General features: G+C 39.1%; 1 protein-coding gene across 4 annotated transcripts in view; it reads left to right on the top strand.

Annotated features, from left to right (window-relative positions):
* Nucleotides 1-21,506, top strand: part of STK38 (serine/threonine kinase 38) — a 41,313-nt gene that overhangs the window by 11,018 nt on the left and 8,789 nt on the right. For all 4 annotated transcript variants that reach the window (XM_057699059.1, XM_057699061.1, XM_057699062.1 and 1 more), the window contains exons 3-9: nt 5,414-5,465; nt 6,366-6,488; nt 8,025-8,108; nt 11,762-11,885; nt 14,120-14,274; nt 18,253-18,355; nt 19,210-19,271. In XM_057699059.1, coding sequence (XP_057555042.1) covers nt 5,414-5,465; nt 6,366-6,488; nt 8,025-8,108; nt 11,762-11,885; nt 14,120-14,274; nt 18,253-18,355; nt 19,210-19,271 — 703 coding nt within the window. The remainder of the gene's footprint in view (nt 1-5,413; nt 5,466-6,365; nt 6,489-8,024; nt 8,109-11,761; nt 11,886-14,119; nt 14,275-18,252; nt 18,356-19,209; nt 19,272-21,506) is intronic.

Consider the following 21,506-nt stretch of genomic DNA (forward strand, 5'->3'; position numbering starts at 1 on the left):
GGCTATTGTAAATAGTGCTGCAGTGAACATTGGGGTGCATGTATCTTTTCGAATTATGGTTTTCTTCAGATAAATACCTAGGAGTGGGATTGCTGGATCATGTGGTAGTCCTATATTTAGTTTTTGAAGGAACCTCCATATTGTTCTCCATAATGGTTGTACCAGTTTACATTCCCACCAACAGTGTAGGAGTGTTCTCTTTTCTCCACACCCTCTCCAGCATTTATTGTTTGTAGATTTTTTGGTGATGGCCATTCTGACGGTTGTGAGGTGATATCCCATTGTAATTTTTGCATTTCTTTAGTGCCCTCTTTTTTGAACATAAATTGATACTTGGTCTTGGAAGTTTGTTGATACAATTTGATAAGACTATTTTATTTCAGGTTTTATCACTCCTAGAAAATTAAAAATTAAAAAAGAAAAATTGTATATAAATAGCTCATATAACTCAACATCAGAAAATCAAACAACAAGATTAAAATATGGGCAGAAGAACTGAATAGACATTTTTCCAAAGAGGAAATGCAGATGGCGAACAGGCACATGAAAAGATGCTCAGTATCGCTAATCATGAGAGAAATGCAAATCAAAACCACAATGAGATATTACCTCACACCTGTCAGAATGGCTCTCATCAAAAATAACACAAATAGCAAAAGTTGGTAACGATGTGGAGAAAAGGGAACCCTCATATACTGTCAGTGGGAATGTAAATTGGTGTAGCCACTGTGGAAAACAGTATGGAGGTTTTTCAAAAAACTAAAAATAGAACTACCATATGACCCAGCAATTCCACTCCTGGGTATGTATCTGAAAAACAAAACCAAACCACTAATTTGAGAAGATACATGTACCCCAGTGTTCATAGCAGCATCATTTATAATTGCCAAGGTATGGAAGCAACCTAAGTGTCCATCAACAGATGAATGGATAAAGAAGATGTGGTGTATGTACATATATACATACACACATGATGGAATACTACTCAGACATAAAAAAGTATGAAATTTTGCCATTTGCAGCAACATAGGTGGACTTGGAGGGCATTATGCTAAAAGAAATGTCAGACAGAGAAAGAAAAATAATGTATGATATCACTTATATGTGGAATCTAAAAAATATCTCTTAGATATGGAGAACAAGCTAGTGGTTACCAGTAAGGGGGAAGCAGTTTGGGATGTGGAGTGGGAGGTATGAACTCTTGGGTATAAGATAGGCTGCAAGGATAGATATATTGTACAATATGGAGAATATAGCCAGTGTTTTGTAATAATTGTAAATGGATTGTAACCTTTCAAAATTGTATCAAAATTAAAAATTTTTAAAAAAAGGAAAGAAAAAGAAAATCAGTGCTTGGCAGGAGCTACCACAGTAGTAAGTAAACTAAAATTAGAACTATCAGAAATGGATTTTCAAGTGTTTTGATGTAATGGGGGAAAAGTCACAGAACTTTGATAAATAAGCAGAATTTTAATGATATGAGACAGTTGATGGTAAAGAAATGTTTCATTATTGGTATATGGCTAATATATGATGATGAGCAGTTTGAAATAATAAGTATTAGGCTAGTAAATTTGGGGGCTAGTAAAAGAGATCAGGTTGTAATACAAATTTTTATATTGTGTCTTGTTGCCTTTAAAATCTCTAGTATTTCTCCCACTTACATGCAACTTTTGTGCTGTTCCATTTATAGTAGAGCACTGGGTTATAGTTGAACAAAGGATTTACTGCAGGGGGCAATGAGACCAAAGCCTAAAGGCAGAAGAAAAAGTAAAAATCATTTGGGAATTTACTGTATAAAGGTAGAATATGAGAACCTTGGACTATTTCATAGAAACACTACAGTAAGTTCTACATATTGATTTAAACACAAATTGCCTGAGTCTAGTGCCCATCGCACAGTGTTGCACAATGCTTATTAAAGCTACTTACAGATGATAAACTAAATCCCTTCAGTAATGCAAGTTCATATTCTTTTTTTAATCTGTTTTGCCTTTGATAGTGGCCTCTGTGGTTAGCTTCTCTAGAAACAGCAATTCTGCTGTTCTTTTATGTGATCCTAGGTACACATGAGAGGGATAGGTATTGACAATTGCCAAGTTATTCCTAGAAAATTAGTGGTTTCGATAATTTGTAGCAGTTTGAAATCAAAACTGAGGCAAGTGGCATTTCTTTTTACAAAATATTCCGTGTTGTTTCCGTTCTTTATAAATACTATTTTGGTGGATTAATTAAAGCCACAAAAGGCTAATTTAAGGCAATAATTATATGCTTTCCTCCAATCTCCCCCCAGATCAAATAAGAATTTTCCTACATTTTACCCTCTGAGAACCAGCATTTTCCGCTACTTCTCTTCCATATTCTTTCCCAGGTTTTTCTGTTTGCTGTTAGTCTGATCTGATACTTAGTTGCAATGTGTGATTATTACTAGTGAGCAACTGTCAGTTTTATTTGGGCCCCAGGAATGGCTAAGTCTATACTTATCTAATGATATTCACTGACTAGATATCAGTCAAACCAAAGTCATTGGTTGAGAATTTTTAAAAGTTGTGTAATATTCATTTTTAGGGTATTTCTTGAGAATTCTCAGTTTTGATCATGGAGATACCCACTGTTTATTTCTATACTGTTTTTCCTGATTTTAAATGTCTCATCAGCAGAAATGAGAAATATTGTCTGCTCAACTGCTTTTAAGTGGACTAGCCAGCACTATATTTAGTGGGGAAGGAGAATTCAGATGTGGTCCGTGCCTTTAAAAGATTTACCATCTCATGTGGGAAATGGTCTCACGTGTAATAAATGATGCTCATGGAAGCCTTGCTGGGTGGAGTTGGGTGTGGCCTCTGTGTGTGAAAGTGCCTCTTTCTGCCAGGGTTCTGGTTTGGAACGTTGGAGTTGAGTTGAAGAGTGGGCTCACCGAAGGCTGAAGTGTTAGCTAGCCTTGCCTGCCTCCAGAGACATGCGGTGGAGGGGCCTGCCTTTCTGAATTGTTGTGGACATGTTTTTTTTTTTTTTTCCTTCAGATCTTTATTGGAGCATAATTGCTTTACAATGTTGTGCCAGTTTTGTTGTGGACACTTTTAAACACACACACATAGACAGAAAGACTAATACAATGAGCCCCTGTGTTTATCCCTCAGATGCAGTAATTATGAAGACTTTGCTGAATTTATTTCACCTATTCCATTTTATTTTTTCTTGCTATTGTGTTTTGTTGTTGTTGTTTGCTATTGTGTTTTCAAACAAATTTCAAACATCTGTCATTTCAATCCTACATACTCTAGTATGCATCTCCAAAAATATGGCCATTTATCTTCCTGTCATCACAGTGCCAGCATGAGTCTGCAGTTGGCTGCAGTTCCTTGGTATTGTCTCACAGAGGATGTCACTTGTAAGCCTTTTGTAAGATGTCACTGTGTTTGCCATTTTTGGTGTCTTCAGGATCTTTGACTTGATCCCAGTAAATCATCACCATGGATACTTTTGCATGATAGGCATTTTCTGGATACCTTCTCTAATGAAAGAATCTGACTGTGTTCAAGGTGCTGATTCTGATAACTTTACTCTCAGGCAGGTTATCTAGTGAGACCAATTACACTTGCAACAGAGCTTTAGAAAACTGTCCAGTTTGAATTTAGATTTAAAATTCAGAAGGCGCTGTCTCTGTGACACACATTGTGTGATAGCACATTGGACTGCGGTCACAGTCTGGTGTGGTCATTAAAAGAATATATAGTCAGAAAGTATGATGGTGTTTGATACTCAGGGCTCAAGAGGAGCTGACCATGGTTGAATTCTTATCGTTCTTGCCATGTGTTGACTCTTCTTACTCTTCCCTACTTCAATTATTTAACCACAGAAGTGGAATTAATTTTCACTCCTAAAATTGCCAGTAGTATATATAGCCTTCTCCCTCCAAATACATATGCACACATAGATGCATATCCCCAGATGTTCTGGGAACTAGGAGAAGAGAAGTGGGCCGACTGGAAGCCATGCAGATGCTTTCTTCTTCCCACCAGGGTCAGAGTAGATCTTTTCACTTCCTGGGAGTTTGGACACAGATTCTTATTTATCATCTGAGGCTGTGGATTTGTACTGTAATATGATTTCTAACAGTAATTAAATATAATTAAATAAAAATATTCATTTTAACTAAATTCTATTATTGCAGTAAATATTCTTTGATTAAAGTGAAACATTGTCTTCCCATGTTCCTCTCTCTGTGCTTCCTGTCTTGGTTAGTGGCATCATATCCTCCCACACAAGAAATTCTGAGACTGTTCCCTTGACTTCTTCTGCCAGTTGGTCATCTTTGCAATAACTCTGTTCACTTCATTCTAGGTTTCCAGCCCGAGTTCCAAGTCTTTATGGTCCATCTGACTCATGGTAGCTTTCCATTTGCCTCCGTCTTTGTCCGTTGCTTTCTCTGCCAGTGCTTCAGCTCATTGCTGTGGGCTGCCCTTGTAAAATAGAAACCTCATCACACCGTTCCTTTGTGCACAAACCTCTGATAGCTCCTGGTTGTCTGCAGACTAAGAGCCAGCCTTCTCAGTGTGGCCTTGGAAGTTCTGTGTGCTTCAGCTGTGCTGGGCCACATGCTGTTGCTTCATGTGTCCTGTACTTCTGTTCTTCCCTGCCCTGCTCAGCTTGCCTGTTATCTGGAATGCTGAGGAGTGGTAGAGGAGATTCCAGCCCATGTGCTTTCATTTATTATGCTGAGTAAGTAAAGTTTGTGTGGAATTGGTTGTAAGGCAGTTTTAAATGTTTCTTTTAGTTTTACCAAATCAGTATGAGAATACAGATCAAAAATATTCCTGGATGCAGTTTCTAAAGTGTAGTAGAGTAAGTTTTTTTGTTTTTATGTGGTGGTGGTGGTGGTGATGTTTTTGGCCGTGCCCTGTGGCTTTAAGTCTTAAGTTTTAATAGCAGTGCTAATCACCTTTTTTGAACAATTCCCCTCCTTGAATCTCCAAGTTCTGTGTTCACCTTTGTTGTTTATTACTCTTTGCTTGTGGCGGGGAGGAGAAGGAAAACGTGAAAATAAAGGAAATAGATTTCAGTCAGGGACAGGGAGAGAAACACCCTGATAGAAGAGGTTATCAAACACCAGCTGTTTGTGGTTTGTTAAGGAGGAAATACTACAAAAAAAAGGGGGGGGGGGGACGGAGGGGGGCAGGGAGGAACTTTCCATTTCAAAGTAAGATTCTTTGTTGCATTAACATCTTATACAATTTTTGTCAAAATGTAGAAGTAAGGAAGAGTGGGAATCTTTTCACTTGTCTTAGTAACTGACCTGTTGTTTTATTGAAGCATTTTGAGATTTACCTGTTTTTATCAGTAAAAGAAAATTGTTCGTCTAGATAGCAGAAAGTTATCATTCAGAGATTATTTCATATGTCTTTATTTTTAGACAAAAGAAGTTAGAAAAAGTGATGGAAGAAGAAGGCCTAAAAGACGAAGAGGTAATTATTATTGGAAAAATTTTCCTTGAAACCCAGCCTGGCAGATCATATCTTGTCCAGCAAGTTGTTAGCCTTGGTGCACAGGGGAAGGGTTTTGGCTCAGTAACAGGAAATTATGAGGGCTGGCGTGCTTCTGGATTTAGGTGCTCACGCAGAGGGAAAAGTTAATTATGAAGTACCAGGAGAGGAAGACTTCTCTAGGCTCTGTTGTAATAAATTAATTAGCTTTAGGACTCCAGGAAAAGGAAGAGATAAAATAAAATTTTAGAAAAGCAGATTATGGCTTGCTTAATTCACTGAAAAGCCTCCACAGAAGTGGAGCAAATTTCTGAAAGCTTGGTCAAGGTGAAATCTCTCCCATATCAGCCCTTCTGCTTACAGATGTGGCAGAAAACTTAGTTAACAAGAAACCATGTAAGAAACTGAAATGGCAGTGGAGGTGCTTTCAGAAACAGTAGTGAATCAGAGAACCCAGGAAAATGGTGAAAAAAACCCAAGACTTGTAGAAACAATAGAAAGTTAATGCATAAAATGATCCACAATGTGTAAAAAAAAAATCCAGAGAGAAATTTAAAAACCACACTTTTATATAAGAAAGGTTAAAGGAAAATGTTGGTTGTTTATCCTTTCTTCTTTAGGAACCTTAGAATAGTGGAGTGTTGACATTAGGTTAGTCAGAGTCCTCCCAGGAGGCACTGTTTGTTCTGTATGGTTTGGTTATTGGGTCTGAAGGCCCAGGAAGAGGGGAGAGACCTCTTAAGGATCCTCCTGTGGTGCTTTCATGTGTGAACAGATGATGTGGCCCCAGGTGGGTTAAACCACAAGTAAGACTTTGTTGCAGAGTTTCAGAGTTCCAACTCCTCCCCTTCCCACCTCTCTTCCTCTTTATTTAAACATTAGAAACGACTCAGGAGATCAGCACATGCCCGGAAGGAAACAGAGTTTCTTCGTTTGAAGAGAACAAGACTTGGACTGGAAGATTTTGAGTCCTTAAAAGTAATAGGCAGAGGAGCATTTGGTGAGGTAAAAAAACAAAACAAACCTAAACCACAACGCCTTATCAAATACAGAAATACTACACAACTTCAAAGCTTCTAACATACCACGAGCTCATGATTGTTGATATAAGTGAAGTGTGGAGTGGGTGGGGTCAAGCATGCCAGCCCCACATCCTAACTGCTCTGTCTGGCCTTCTGTTTTTCTTCCTCTCTCTGTCCCAGGGATCTGGTCTTCTTTGTTTTGCCAGAGATGATGTTGATGTTTTAAGTACTGATCTAGAGGGAGAGTTGAAAGGTAGAAAGAAATTAATACGTATTATTTACTGAGTGCTTCTCTCCTAGAATCATGACAATAACTCATTTTATATATAATGTTCCAGTGTCACATAACCATTGAGCAGTGGTACCAGAAGTGGGGCCTTTGTCTTCCTGATCTTAAAGCTCCTGCTTTTCCCATTACTGCCTCTTTAGGAGCAAACTCACAGCTCCACCCTTTATTTCTTCCCACCAGATTGGTGTAGCTCTGAAAAGGTGGCCCTAGGAGACAGAATTTATGGAAATAAGTTATGTAGGTGCTGGTAGAGAGTGAAAGCATTTGCAGCTTTGTCCCAGCTGGTCTTGTAAGTGCATCCTGCCTGGTCACAGGAGCAGTCTGTTGGGGAGGGTTTGAATGAGCCCCCATGTGAGATCATCCCCATTTATGGAAACCGCCCAAAGTGGACAACCTGCTGATGCAGTAGTTTCATTATCCTTGTATAAAAGGAGCAGCATATTACTAAAAACCAATACCTAGGGGAAATGTGAGTACATATTCAGAGGCACAGGTGAGAGATTAAATGGATCCCTCTGTGTTCTGAATCCCTTCTGGCCCCTTGAGAGAGGGAAAGGCACAGGACCACCTCTCAGTGAGCTTCCTGTTCAGTGAGGAGGGGTCGTGGGAGAACGTGAAGAATGGTGCAGGGAGAAGAAAACATATATATCTTGGGGGTGGCGGGGGAGGGTGTGCAGGGAATTACCAAGAAGTTGTGTTCGGGTTTGCACACCATTGATAGGCTTGTCATCCTAAATTATCTGTTCTCTCTAAAAAAAAATTTGGAAAGTAAAGAGAAAGGAGAACTGTGGAAAACCCTATTTCCCTAATTTATACATTTTAGGGTTTTTTTTTCTTCCAGGCATTTTTTTTCTATGCCTGAGCTTTTGCTATTGTTTTAAAAATTGTTGTAATCATTTCCTTAGGTTTTCTGAGCTGACTGCTTGACACATGCCATGGGTTTAACGAGTCCTTAAGTTCCAAAGTGAGGGTTTTAAATTTGATTGATTTGTTCATCTAGGGAGCCATAGCTGTTCAGATGTGGAGACATTTGAGGATGTTTCCAGCACTGACTTGCACTGTGTGTAATATATCCATTTTGGAACATTGAAAAGCATTTTCTTCTGCTTTGTTATTGCTTATATAAAAATTGCAGTACTATTTTAGTTTAAATATTACTTCCTGTAACACATGAAAGCATTAGTTTGGCATTGTGAACTTTTGACTTGGTATTTCTTTTATAACTTTTAGGTGCGGCTTGTTCAGAAGAAAGATACAGGACATGTGTATGCAATGAAAATACTCCGTAAAGCAGATATGCTTGAAAAAGAGCAGGTAAAGCACAATTGTAGCATTGATTTTAGTCAGCTTATGAATTTTTGTCTCCTAGAACTGCTCTTTTTGCTTAATTGAAGTGTATATTCCTATTTTAGTTTTCTTCAGCCCTGCCATATATGAATATACATGTAATATTACTTTTCTTTCCCCTCAAAAGAAGCAATTACATATATTTTAAAAGTACAAATAATACCTAAGATGCTTTGTGCAGTCTTTTTAAAGCTGAAAACCGACTAAAGAAATATCTGCTATTTGTGTCTCTCAGTTGATCACAAGCTGTCTTTGTCATCAGGAGCCTTTTCTTGAGGTCTTACTTACTGTGGTAGCATGTTCCTTACTGAGTACTGAGAGATAGAAGTTGTATATATACCTTGGAACTGAGGCTTGGGAACATAAATTTGGAATTTGTGATCTAAAATATATCTAAACATGCTTCATTCTGTACACACAAACCAGAGTTGGGTCTTCTGAGTGAATCATCACTACCTAAGAGAGACCAGTCTTCTTTCAGAATGAATTTGAAAAAATGTAATGCAAACAACAGAGCAATGGAGATTCTCCTTTAATGATTAAGAATACTTTCTAAAACCTCAAACCTACTTTGCAAGTAGATTTATAAGATGCGTTAAGTAGTTTATGCAGAATAAGTAAGATTTTAAATATTGGACAGTATATTAAAAACAAGAACGCAGACTTTCTGTAAACCTAGCTTAATTAAGCACGTTGCTTAAGAACAGATTGTAGTGGGTGGTGCCTGCAAATGGCCTGTAAAATACCAGTGGCTACAGGAGGGCGGAGAAACCCCATGGAAAGGAAGCTCTGGAAACAGAGCAGGAGAGCTGGGATGGAGGCCGGCCCCACACCCAGTCCTTCTTGCCACTTGAGAAGAGGTAGAATCACCGAGGCTCCTCTGCCCTTCACTTAAGTGCCCGCTCAAAATTTGGGATTTTAATTTTCTCTTTAATTTTCCTATGTTACCCAGAAGCTTTAAACTCTCAGGAATTTCAGTTGAGAGTATCAAATACCCTGGCAGTAAACCTTCAGACTGTAGTTTATGCTAACACTAACCTTATTCAAAATGCACACCAGCCCTATTAATTTATCTCTAAAAGTTAGTATGTGATATGAGTATAGGCTCTGAAAGAGTTTCAGTTAATCTTGCAAAGGAAAATGTAAAGCTTTATTGATTAGTCAGTATATTTTTTGTGTGTATTTCACAAGTAAATTTTATTTTTACACGAGGTATTTCCTGTAGTTTTAACCAAGACTCAAAGTCTTTCTTTATCAAATGATTGGCATTCAGAATAAAATTGCAACGAGAAGCACACATCCTAACTCTTACTCACTGACCCTTCGTATCATGTGCCAGAGGTAACAAGTGGGTAACAGAGGACGATCCAAACATATTGTGTAAAAACATTTTCTCAAGTACTGTACCTTCTTCAAAGTCAGTTTCTGAACATTTTCTACATGAAAATAAAGGAAATGTCTGTTCACATTGGGATTTTAAATGATGCATTCACTTAAATTGTTAGCTCATCTTGCTGGTGAACTCAGCTCCCTAGGTTTGATCTCAGTGTGGTCCAGTTAAAGTTTCCGGCCATAGACTCTACCTGGGTCAGCTGAGTCGAGGAAGCATGCAGCAGCTTTGTGGGGCAAACCCTTCACTTCTGGGTGAGGCTGACACAGTGTAGATTCAGAGCCTGACTTTTTGTAGGGGTAGGTGCCTTATCCAGAGGAAGATTTTTTGTTTGCTTTTATGAAACTGAGCAGGAATTACAGCTGCCTGCTGAGAGTTCAGGTTGTTATTCTGTCCCACAAGGTGGAAATTTCTGCTACCTGGGAAATAAATTTTAAAGGATAAGAGACCAGCATTTAGCTAGTCTCTTCATGTTTCTCTTCCAGTGCAAAAGGAAAACTTCCAGTTGTGATGCCAGTATAGTGTTAGGATGGGACCAAAGACTGGCCTTAATCTCTGCTTCCCTAGTGCCCAGGGTAGCAGCTAGCACGTGATTCCCCACCCCATTCAGTATTTATGCAGCAGGGGAAAGGGAACCTCTGGTGTGCATTGCACCTCTGGCTCTTCCCTCCCCCACCCTAAAATCACCTGACTCCACCCCTAGATCTTGAGATTCTTAGCTACTGTGTCAGCCCCAGGAGAGAAAGGCAAGGTGTGGTCACAGTGCCTGTAGCTTTCCCTGTGACAAACTGGGAACATTGCAGTCACCATCCTGCCCTCTCAGGTGAGTGACAAGTGTTAATGGTAGTGCCTCTCCTTTTCCGTACGTCCTTGTAGTTGGTAGAGGCCTTAACAGGAGCTACGGGAAGCAGAGGCAGGTGAAGGTTGCTGTGTGCAGTCTTCTTGTAGTAATCGACTGGGTCATAGTCAGGGCTGCACTTCAGCAAGTGGCGTGAGCATTTGCTCAAAGCTTTACTTGGCTTCTTCATGATTTTATGACACTGTTCCTTATCGCCCTGATCTTATTCCATTTTCCCCACCCTCATACCATAAGTAGAGATGTAAAAATGTAAATTTTCTAAGACGTTGAAGTTATTTAAAAATTTCCTAAAGAACAATTTTAGTAGAAATGGAAAACTCAGATGCTTTTAGGCCCGTAGGAGTTAGCATGGAAGAACGAGGCAGGTTGGGTGTGAGGCAGGAGAGAGTGCCGGGTTCTGTCTTTGGTAAAAACATTCCAGTAAAACAAACAAGCATACAGCACATTGTCTCAAACAAAGCAACAACCATGGGCTGAGTTTGCCAACAGAAGTTCTGGTTTGTGAACTTGGTATACCTTTACCTCTGAACCTGTTGTAGGTGGTCCAGCCCTGGAGCATATGTTAAGATCAACACGTCTATTCAAGGATTGGACTGGGTCTTAATAAATTTAGACCTGATTCAACCCAGTTTTGCATCTTGTGACATGTATATAAGAAGAGAGGGGGTGGGGCTTGATAATAGGCAGCGGTAGTTTGATTACTATTATGTATTTACAGTAGATAAGGTAAGCTTGATAATAATAAATTAATGAAGTAATTCTCCCAAACCTTCGGTAGCTTGATCCTCCCAGCTAGGTATTTCAGTAAAAATCGAAAACTGGCAAGGTCATAAATTTGAATCTACAACTTTTCGTAGGTGTTCTTATATTTCAGTAAAGTAAGAACTGATTGAGCACATCCTGTGTGCACAGCAGTGAACTGAATGCTGTGGTATCAGAGTGTTCTGAAATTGTCCACCAGGGTGCTGTCTTTGCAGGTGTCATTGAAGACCAGAGGCAGGATGTGTTTAGAGAGTCTCCCCTTAGGGACTTATTTTTTATCAAAAAGGATTATTAGAACAAAAGGATATGCAAAAAGAACAGTTATTTTAACTGCTCAAAGGTTCAATGATAGCACTGTTAAAGTTTCCATTTGCATTAAAGCCATTGATTTTGCCATTTTTTAAGCCTTTCATCACTCAAGTTTTCATCACCGAATACCTTCAAGTCAAATGTTGTCAATTTTGAGTTAGTAGGTTTGCCTAAGCATACATTAGATGTTTTGCATCATCATAATTTAATAGTCAAAACAGTATTTAAATTGTTTAAACAAATATACAGTCTAATAAAACAGAGCAAGGCTTGTCATTAATCAAATGCGTATACCTCCAGGTTGGCCACATTCGTGCGGAGCGTGACATTCTAGTGGAGGCAGACAGTTTGTGGGTTGTGAAAATGTTCTATAGTTTTCAGGATAAGCTAAACCTCTACCTAATCATGGAGTTCCTGCCTGGAGGTAATTACTTGACGATGAAAGGTCATTTTTCCTTTTTGTTTTGTGGTTTCTCTATCACATCAATTAACCCTCCTTTCTACTTTTAATCGTGCTCACAAAGTTGCTTTCTGTATCTTTTTAGGTCTGTAAAGGAGGTCAGTAACCTGTCTGTGCTGGGGTGCCTTTCTACAACTTTAGGGCCATGAAAGTAATCTTCTCATTCATTCTCATAATTTCAGATGGATATTTCTTTTCTTTTTCTTTTTAAATACATAAGAATAAACTTAGGGGCTTTGCCTGCCCTCCTGTCAATGGGAATCATGTATAATCAGTTACCCAGGTGACAAAATTGAAGCTGTTACATTCTTTGCTTCAACTTTTTTTCCTATAAGTTACAAGAAGTGAATTTCTCATTACCTGTGATAGTAGCCACAATCAGTTTCTCATTTCTGAGATTTCGAGTTTTATGCATGCGCATCTTCTAAGACAGTTCCAGAGTAAACCCAGAACAGAACATGCATGTGTTCTGGGGAACACAGTCTGTTTCCCAGTGAGCAGATAAACTGTGAGCATACTGGTAGGAAAGAAAGAGAACTTTTTCTTTTTTGCTTCTGTAGCAAAGCTAATATAATTGTGGCATAATGTTTGATCTTGTGACAGCCTTTAGTTTAGATCTAGGGTCATCAATAATTTTTTATTAACAATAGATGAAGGTTAGAAAAAAATCTATCTGATAGAATGAGGAGAAACTTTTTAACATTTAGATGCCAGTTGTTAAGGAATAAGAACCAGTTCGGTAACCAGCCAGCCCGTTGACATGTGTCTCCTCAAGCCTTACCTGCACCATCTTCCATAGCTTCCCTTGTCTCCTGGACCCTGCCCTTTGCACTTGGTGGAGCTGGCCTGCAGAGCCATGGACCATCTGGCCTGAGCTCTCTGATCATCTGGGCAAGCTCGCACAGGTGAGGCCACTGGCTGCTCTTCTGGGCCACAGCGCTAACAAAGGCCACACAGATACCTTAGAGCCGGCCTGAGTCTCTGATGTGCCTCCAAGATTGAATGTGTAGCAGCCAGGAGTGATTAGGGAATCATGTTTTTCAAGTTTTGGGGCAAAAAAGGGAGCATTTTAATAAATGGCTTAATTTTTGCCCAAGGGTAAAATATCCACTTTTCTCCAAGAATACAAAAATTCCCTCAAAGTTATAAATGAAATTTAAAAAGCAGCATGGTGCTCTATTAAAATCAGAGCTTTCTATCTCTTTTCCCTGTTTTCTAACATAACTGTCTTTCTTTGCGATCTAAACTGAATCTTTCCTGTTTCTTTTAGCTTTAAACTGCTTACTCATATTTTCTTTGCTTTGCTTTTGTCTAACTGTTGAGTTAGGATCAGAATCTTTTTTTCACTATTTTATGTTGATGGTATTAGGCAGAAATAATTAAATTTTGACTTTTCAGAAAACTAAGGAGGTTATGTTTGAACTGCTGAAATACTGATACTGTGTTATAAGAGTTGAGTAAAGCATTTTGGTGTATATTTAAGTACCTACAATAAGACACTGGAGAAAAAACCCCACTGATCTTGGGAGGTGTTCACTGTGCACTTTTGGGAGGCAGCTATTACACATCCTAGTCTGTGGCATTTTCAGTTCATATTTAGCTTTTGTTGACTAACACTTTGCTACCTAAATCCCATTTATGTTCTAGTGTTTTGTGAATAGACATTGGAGAGCTTGTTTTCAGCCTCCCAAAATTTTTACATTTTTTGTTGTTTGGCATTTCAGCCTCTCTAATAATGGCAGTTCAGCCAATGTGGAAATGCCATTTGGTTGTAGGTAGTGAGAAGTTTGCAGATATTTGTACAAAGTGAAAAGTAAGTAGCTTTTTCCCCAGTCCAAAAAATTATCTTAAGCAAATTTATTTATTTATTTTAGTGTGAGAGGAATTTCCTTTCTCTCTCCAAAGTAAAATGGAAATCACAGCTCAGTGGTCAGCATCAGTTAGCTTAGGTGAAAGTGTTTTGCAGTCTGTGGCAATGAATTTTACCTTTTAAGTGTTAGAAACTACTTATCATTTCTGCTCATATTGGGCAGTTCCGCCTGTAGTGGGTCATCTCTGGAACACAGCAGAGGCCTGTTTAGCACCACCTTACGTTGGCAGATAGGGAAGACATATTTGAAAACTGGCACTTATTCATGTGTTGTTTTGTGTGTGTGTGTGTGCGCGTGTGTGTGCGCTTTGTATCTTCTTGTTTCCAGGGGACATGATGACTCTCTTGATGAAAAAAGACACACTGACAGAAGAGGAGACTCAGTTTTATATAGCAGAAACAGTATTAGCCATAGACTCCATCCACCAACTTGGATTCATCCACAGAGACATCAAACCAGACAACCTTCTCCTGGACAGCAAGGTACTGAGGGGAGTAGCAGCCTGACCTGTGTCTTTACCTGTCTGAGCAGTCTCTGCTTTAATGCCTGTGTGGTTTGTGGTAATCACAGCAGGGGAGCTGTGAGCTACCCAGTACATTTTTTTCTTTTTCTTACAGGTAAGTTTGCTGTTACTTTATCTGAAAGGCTTATGAAGTCCATAATTTAATTGAATGTTCCTTGTAGAGATAAAGAACATTTTGGAAAATGATTAAAAATAACATTGATTTAAGTTATTTTGTAATAAAGCCAAAGACAGTCATCTTCTCTGAGCATATAATTGACTATGCTAACGCGTCACCTACCGAGAACCCGTCTGTTGGGCAACCTCATCTGTTGAGGATCCCAGCCAAGAACCAGGAAGTAAGGTGACAGCAACAGTAATCCATCACATAGTTCAGGTTGCAAATCCTGTGCCCTCTGTGATGAGTCCTGCTCGGCCTCTGTGATGGCCTCCTTGTAGTTATCTTTAGACGTGCAAGTGAGCTTAGTTGCCTGATTCTTAAACTCGCAGCAGATCAGAAGAGAATTCTAGATTGTTGTGTTCTGGTACATAGAATTGCTGTCTAGACTGAATTTTTCTTTTAAGTAGGAAAGTAAATTTAATTCCTAGAGTGTTTTTCTTTCTGTCTTTTGATAACAGTCTGAAAAATCTGAAGTGTTGGTCTACTTTCTTTGAAAACCTTAATCTTTCTGTTTCAAGAGGGTAGGAGTTTTGTCAGATAATCTCTTGCGGTTAGTAGTTTTTCTCTTCGTTATAAGAACAATGTACATACATAGTGGAAAATTTGAAGAATACAGAGAGCTGTGAAGAAGAAAAATACCTATAATGTCATCGTTCAGAGACAACCACTGTTTTAGTATAATAGCTTCAGTACCTCTTCTGTCTGTGTCAGCTTATGTTAACAGTTAACATCCTAAAAGTAAATAGCTTGATATTCTGCTTTTAAAATGTTACTGTATATGAGATTATTTTTCTGTCCTTAAATTCAGATGTATTTTTAATGAGGTAGTAGCCCTACTTCGTGTGTTCTTGGGTTCAGATGCCTTGGTCCTGTACCCTGGGTGCCTTGGTGCTGGCTTAGTTGTAGGCTGTAGTCTGTCTGTGTTCAAGGCCAGCAAACATACTGAAGGCCAAGAGCTGAGGAGGATTGGGGAGCCCTGTTTGGTGCAGACATGCCGTCTATACAATATGCTAACCCAAACTTGTAGAGGAGAGCTCATTTATGTGCTTAGCCATATAGATTTTAGAAGTGAAAATGTAGATATTTTGAGTTCCTGCTGTACCGTCAGAAGAGCTACAGAGTTCCCTGCAAATCTAGATTTGAATAGCATTTGCTCCAGGCACTGCTTTTTTTTTTTTTTTTTTGAGAAATGATTTCAGTTTTCTTTCTTTTAATATTTTTAATTTTGGCTGTGTTGGGTCTTAGTTGTGACACATGGGATCTTTCGCTGCAGAGTTCAGGCTCTTCGTTGTGGCGTGCAGGCTTCTCTCTAGTTGTGCACAGGCTCCAGAGTGTGTGGGCTCTGTAGTTGTGGCTCTCGTGCTCAGTAGTTGTGGTGCACTGGCTCAGTTGCCCTGCGGCATGTGGGATCTTAGTTCCACAAGCAGAGATTGAACCCGTGTCCCCTGCATTGGAAAGCAGATTCTTAACCACTGGACCACCAGAGAAGTCCCTCCATGCACTTCTTTTTAAGACACTTCTTTGTCCTGGAGGTGTTCAGGTAAAACATGTAATTATGAGAACTATAAAACACTTCCTTGGCTTGTAGAACAGGGTATTTGCAAATCTGAAAGGAAGTTACTAGGTTAGCAGGCTCAAAGCTGTCTTTGATAGTTTACCTTTGATTGCATGCACGTGTGTACACACACACACACACACACACACACACTCAAACCTAATGGGATTTAAACAAAAACACAAAAACCTGACCTTAAGCAAAGCTTCTGTAGCCTTGTACCCTGGGAAGCTTGTGTATTATGGACTGAAGGAAGGTGGTGTCATGGAAAGATCACAGATGTTGAAGTCATTGGAGCTCAAACATTGGCCACATCACTTTTGATTGTGTGACCCTGAGCAGTATAGGTCCCTGAGGGGACCCTCCTCTGTTTTTTGTTTTACCTCATCTACTTAAAATTTTGGACATTTGGACATGCAAATGGACACTGGTCCTGTCTAAAATGTCCATAAGACATTTTGTCCATGCAAAAATTTCCTTGAAGTTTGGTGCAATCCAAAACGTCCATGCCGGGCCTTCCCTGGTCGCCTGGTGGTAAAGAATCTGCCTTCCAATGCAGGGGATGCCAGTTCGATCCCTGGTCAGGGAACTAAGATCTCACATGCTCCTAGGAAACTAAGCCCGTGTGTCACACTACTGAGCTCGTGTGCCTCAACTAGAGAGCCTACGTGCCGCAAAACTGCAGAGCCCGCGTGCTCTGGAACCCACGCGCCACAACTAGAGAAGAGAAAAAAGCCCGCATGCCACAACTGGAGAAATGAAACAAAACAAAACAAAAGTCCATGCCAAATGGTTTTGGACAGAATCAAATACCGAGGACCTTTGGGCGTGGACCAAATGTCCTGCAAGGAAAAATCTCACCACCCCAAGAACACTTTCCTCTTCCTAAGGGCAAGGCATGTGCCAGGCACCAGGTTAGAAGCCTTACATGCATTAATTCTCATCATTGTTGCCAGGAAGATATCATTATTCCCATTTTCCAGATGAGATCAGGGTGTCAGAGAGGTTAAGTAATCCTGGTCTGGGGAGAGGGAGCATTGATTTCTGGATTTGATCCTGCCATGTCACTGGCAAGTCATATAATGACTGAGTCTGTGAAGTGTGGCTTAAGGATTATAAATGAGACAGTGCATTTAAAGCCATCGTGCCTGGCTCATAGGAAGTGTGAATTTTCTTTAAAGAGGGTGATAAAGTCAGAGACTTATGATTGGAATACAGTATGGCAACATTTATCAAGAACTGTGTGATATAGTGGTTAAGAATTTGTCTGCCAATGCAGGGGACATGGGTTCGATCCCTGGGCCAGGAAAATCCCACATGGCATGGAGCAACTAAGCCCGTGTGCCACAACTACTGATTCTGTGCTCTAGAGCCCACGAATCACAACTAATGAGCCCACGTGCCACAACTACTGAAGCCCGCACGCCTAGAGCCTGTGCTCTGCAACAAGAGAAGCCACCGCATTGAGAAGCCTGTGCACCACAACGAAGAGTAGCCCCTGCTCTCCGCAAGTGCGGAAAGCCCACCTGCAGCAATGAGGACTCAATGCAGCCAATAAAAAAAACAAAACAAAAAAAAAACTGTGTGAAAAAGTTTATTCCATTTGTATTTGGAGTAGTTTACTTCTTGGAATTTATCCTAATGAAATCAAGTGGAGAAAAAGCTATATGAGCAAAGGTTTGTTCATTTACTCATCATTTAACAGCCGTTATTAAGACCGTGTTCTGTAGCATGCATGATTAGGGTTGGGAACACAGAGCTCTCTGGCACAGGGGTGCTTGCTTATAATCCACATTACTTGAGAGTGGGTTAAACCTTCATCATCAGGAGATGAGTATTTGATTGAGTTAGTCTAAGAAGCTGAATTAAATGCTGTGGATACATCTGAAACTAATATAATATTGTATGTCAGCTATATTTCAGTTTTTTTAAAAAGTGAAATATTAGATGCCATGGAGGGTTCAACCAGTTTAAAAGTTTATATTTGGACAAAAACAAAGATAATATGCAAAAATGAAAATACTTTTATTTGTATAATAGGATTTGGGGTAATCTTAAAGAATTTGTCTGCTATTATATATTTCTCCCTGTAATAAAAGAAAAAGCAAAAGCAGCATCCTTTGGCTGGGGAGCTGCAGTGGCTGCTGCACGGAGCTGGAGAAGATAATCTCCTGTTCCATATTCATGAGTGTTCGTCCATTCATTACCTTGTTTCCTCATAGGGCCACGTGAAGCTTTCTGACTTTGGCCTTTGCACAGGACTGAAAAAGGCACATAGGACAGAATTTTATAGGAATCTGAACCACAGCCTCCCCAGTGATTTCAGTAAGTGTTAACAGTGATTTTAGCCTTTTTATCCCTTATGTGGGCCTGGAAGAGCTATTCCCCTGATAACCAGAATATGCAGGATGGATTAGGAGATTCTCACAGTTTGAGTCTTTAGAGAATAAAAATACCTTCCCAGGTTTGCCTGTGATTTGTACTGTATGGTGAGGCAAGATGAAGGCTACCAAATGTGTTAAAGGCAGATGTCCAAAAGAGTGTCTCTGGAGCTCTACCGAGGAGGTTACAAGGGATGAATAAGGAGCAGGCAAGCAAAAGCAGCAGAGGAAAGAGTTCTGGGATCAGCTCCAGGTTAGATTTATCCTTGGTGCTTCCTTCTGTCATGGCAGAAAGAAGTTTATGAGTTACTTTCACTCTATCAAACCATTGAAACTATGTGGTCAGATTACAATTCATCCTTGAGAACTTATGTCCATAGCGTATTATATATTCAGAAATCTCTGATTATGTAATAATTACTACTCTTGGAAATTTGATAGTAATTTTGAGAAGTTGTGAATGTTTTAGGTCCACTTTGTGACCTGTGCTTCCGATGAGACTGAATTCCCTTGATTCTGATTAAATTCCCTGTAATTTTGTTTAAGGCCTGTCCATGTCCTCTCTGGCCACATGATCCATATAGAAGTGTGGCTTACATCTCTTATTGTGTGATTCTTTGAGTTAATGTTTTAGAGCTTCTGATTTGGGCTTGTGAACTTGCTGGGAAATGTGTCATCCAGAGTTATTGATGTATGAGCAGAAAAGCAAGACTCAAGGGTCTCGTGGCTTGAACCAGAGCCTAAAAAAGTAGTAAACATTCCTGAACTTTGATTAGAACTTGTTTTTTCTACTTTTAGCTTTTCAAAACATGAATTCTAAAAGGAAAGCAGAAACCTGGAAAAGAAATAGACGTCAGCTAGTAAGTAATATTTGTGGCTTCTTAAATGCTGCAAACCAAGTATGAATCAGTTTAAAAATATGCACATAAATTTGCATTTGGTAAATGTTTTGCAACTTACCTATTCCTTGTTTTAAATTACCTTAATAGAGCACTGTCATTATGTTGGTAGCACCAAAAGTAATCTTTTGAAGGAGGGCAGATAATACGAGGCTGTTTTGGTTGTGACATTTTCAGTGGATGACCTCATTCTGACCTTTTACATTGGTGACAACCCCTTTCCTTTCTGTTCCACCTTTTCCCTATGTTTATGGTGGTAAAGGGGTTATATTTAAGGTGCAGTTCTCTCAAAATGCAACTAAGTACAAATACCTATCCAGAGCTTTAAGGCAGTGGTTCTCAGACTTACAAAAGTTTGATTCACTTAGTCAAGTCAGTTCACCTGCCGCATCCTTTCCTACTTTATGGTGGAAAAAAGAACTTGGTGATAAAAATTGGAGAGAAATTTAAGGGAGATGCTTACTTTACTAGTATTTGATCATATACACATAAAATTATGCCCCACAAGCTTAAAAATAGGTAACATTATTGCATTTACCTTGATATCAATAGCATGTTGGAATTTATTTAAATAGTACAAATTTACCAGTGAAATATTGCTGTCTAGGCAAACTTCGATTCTGACTCATTGGTTCATAAAGTATGATGCACGTATCCCAGTGTCTAGTTCTTGGAAAATTATTGACCAGGTATAATAGAAACGTATGTCACTGCCTACTTAGGCTTTGCTAGAAACCCAATAGCAAATTGAAAATAGTGAAGCTAAACTAGCAGTTGGTCATTGGAAAGCAAGAATAGCAGGGATGGGAAACTATGACTAACTTGGAATGATGATCGTGCATGTGTATTAGCTAGAAATGGTGGCACTGCTGCTTGTTGGTGTATATAGTTGTAACTTGGCAGGTTTGCCAACTACTGTGTTTTGGCCAGACTTCTTAGTAAAATACTGAATTAGAGTTCTCTGTAGTATCTTTAATAACTCATTTAGGAGGTTGCTAGTAAGTACCTGTTAGTTATATGTGAAAATGGAAGCCTTAGAATAGGAAAGAATCAAAGGAAAGGCTTGCATTTTTTGGATACCTTTCAGGCCCATCAGTGGGCCTCAAGACCATGCTTTGAATATTAGGATTTTTATGTTAAACCTGGGCCCTGTGAGAGGCATTAACTTAAACCAAACACTTTCAGAAATGTAGTAAATGAAATTGATCTAACATTAACTTGGGGATACTTAAGTTTGGTATAGCTAGTCACATCATAGCCTTCTTTTCTTAGGAACTCTGATACTCTTTAAATGTCTAAATTTCATATGTGGTTGGAACACTGTTTACATAGCTTAAGGATTAGGGAATGTCAGGAACAGATTTGGTTAAATGCTTCTATTATGTCTCTCATAGAGCAGTAGATCTTAACCTTGGCTGCACACCAGAATCACCTAGGGAACTTCAGAACTTACTGATGTCTGGGTCCTACCCCCAGAGATTCTGATGCAGTTGGTTTGGGGTATATAGTCTCTGTATCTGATTTTTAAAAGGGCTCTGGGTGATTCTACTTTGCAGTGAAGGTTGAGACTCTCTACCTAAGAGACTATTTCTTATTAAACAATAGCTCCTGCATTATTGGGAGACTGATATTTATCTTATGTTTTGGAGGGTAACAAAAGGTAAGGAATATTATGTGATTAAAAAATCAGTTTTTTTTTTTTTTTTTTTTTTTAAAGCAAACCAAGGTATAACCTTTGGCCACTTTTATTTTGGGGGTAATTAAGCTTAAATACCTTAAATTATCCTTATACTCTGAGAAGCTTTCTGCCCTTTGACATATACCAAAGGGTTGTGTCAGACTTACTAGGAACCCCTTATAGGTCTATAAGGAAGGAGATTTCACAAGTTCCACATTTGGAGTTAAATGTCCTTTAATAGTTAATGGTTTTAATCTGAATAAATTTAGGTTGTCATGCTGTGGTTAAGGTTCTTGCCTTTTTACTCTATAGTAGAAGTGGTCATCCTCATATCACCTCCTTTGATAACTTGAAGAAAATAAAGCTACCTTTCAGTCTTCAAAAGGTCAGTTAATCCTGTGCTTTTGACCTTTCATAAGTGATCCTATTCAGCTAGTAGCAAGTGGAAGATTAATATTACTTAATGCTTAATATAAATTTATTGCTCTAAGTTAAGGCTAACATACGTAACTGTTCAC

This window comes from Hippopotamus amphibius, chromosome 11 (assembly GCF_030028045.1).
Source record: "Hippopotamus amphibius kiboko isolate mHipAmp2 chromosome 11, mHipAmp2.hap2, whole genome shotgun sequence".
Lineage (NCBI taxonomy): Eukaryota > Metazoa > Chordata > Mammalia > Artiodactyla > Hippopotamidae > Hippopotamus > Hippopotamus amphibius.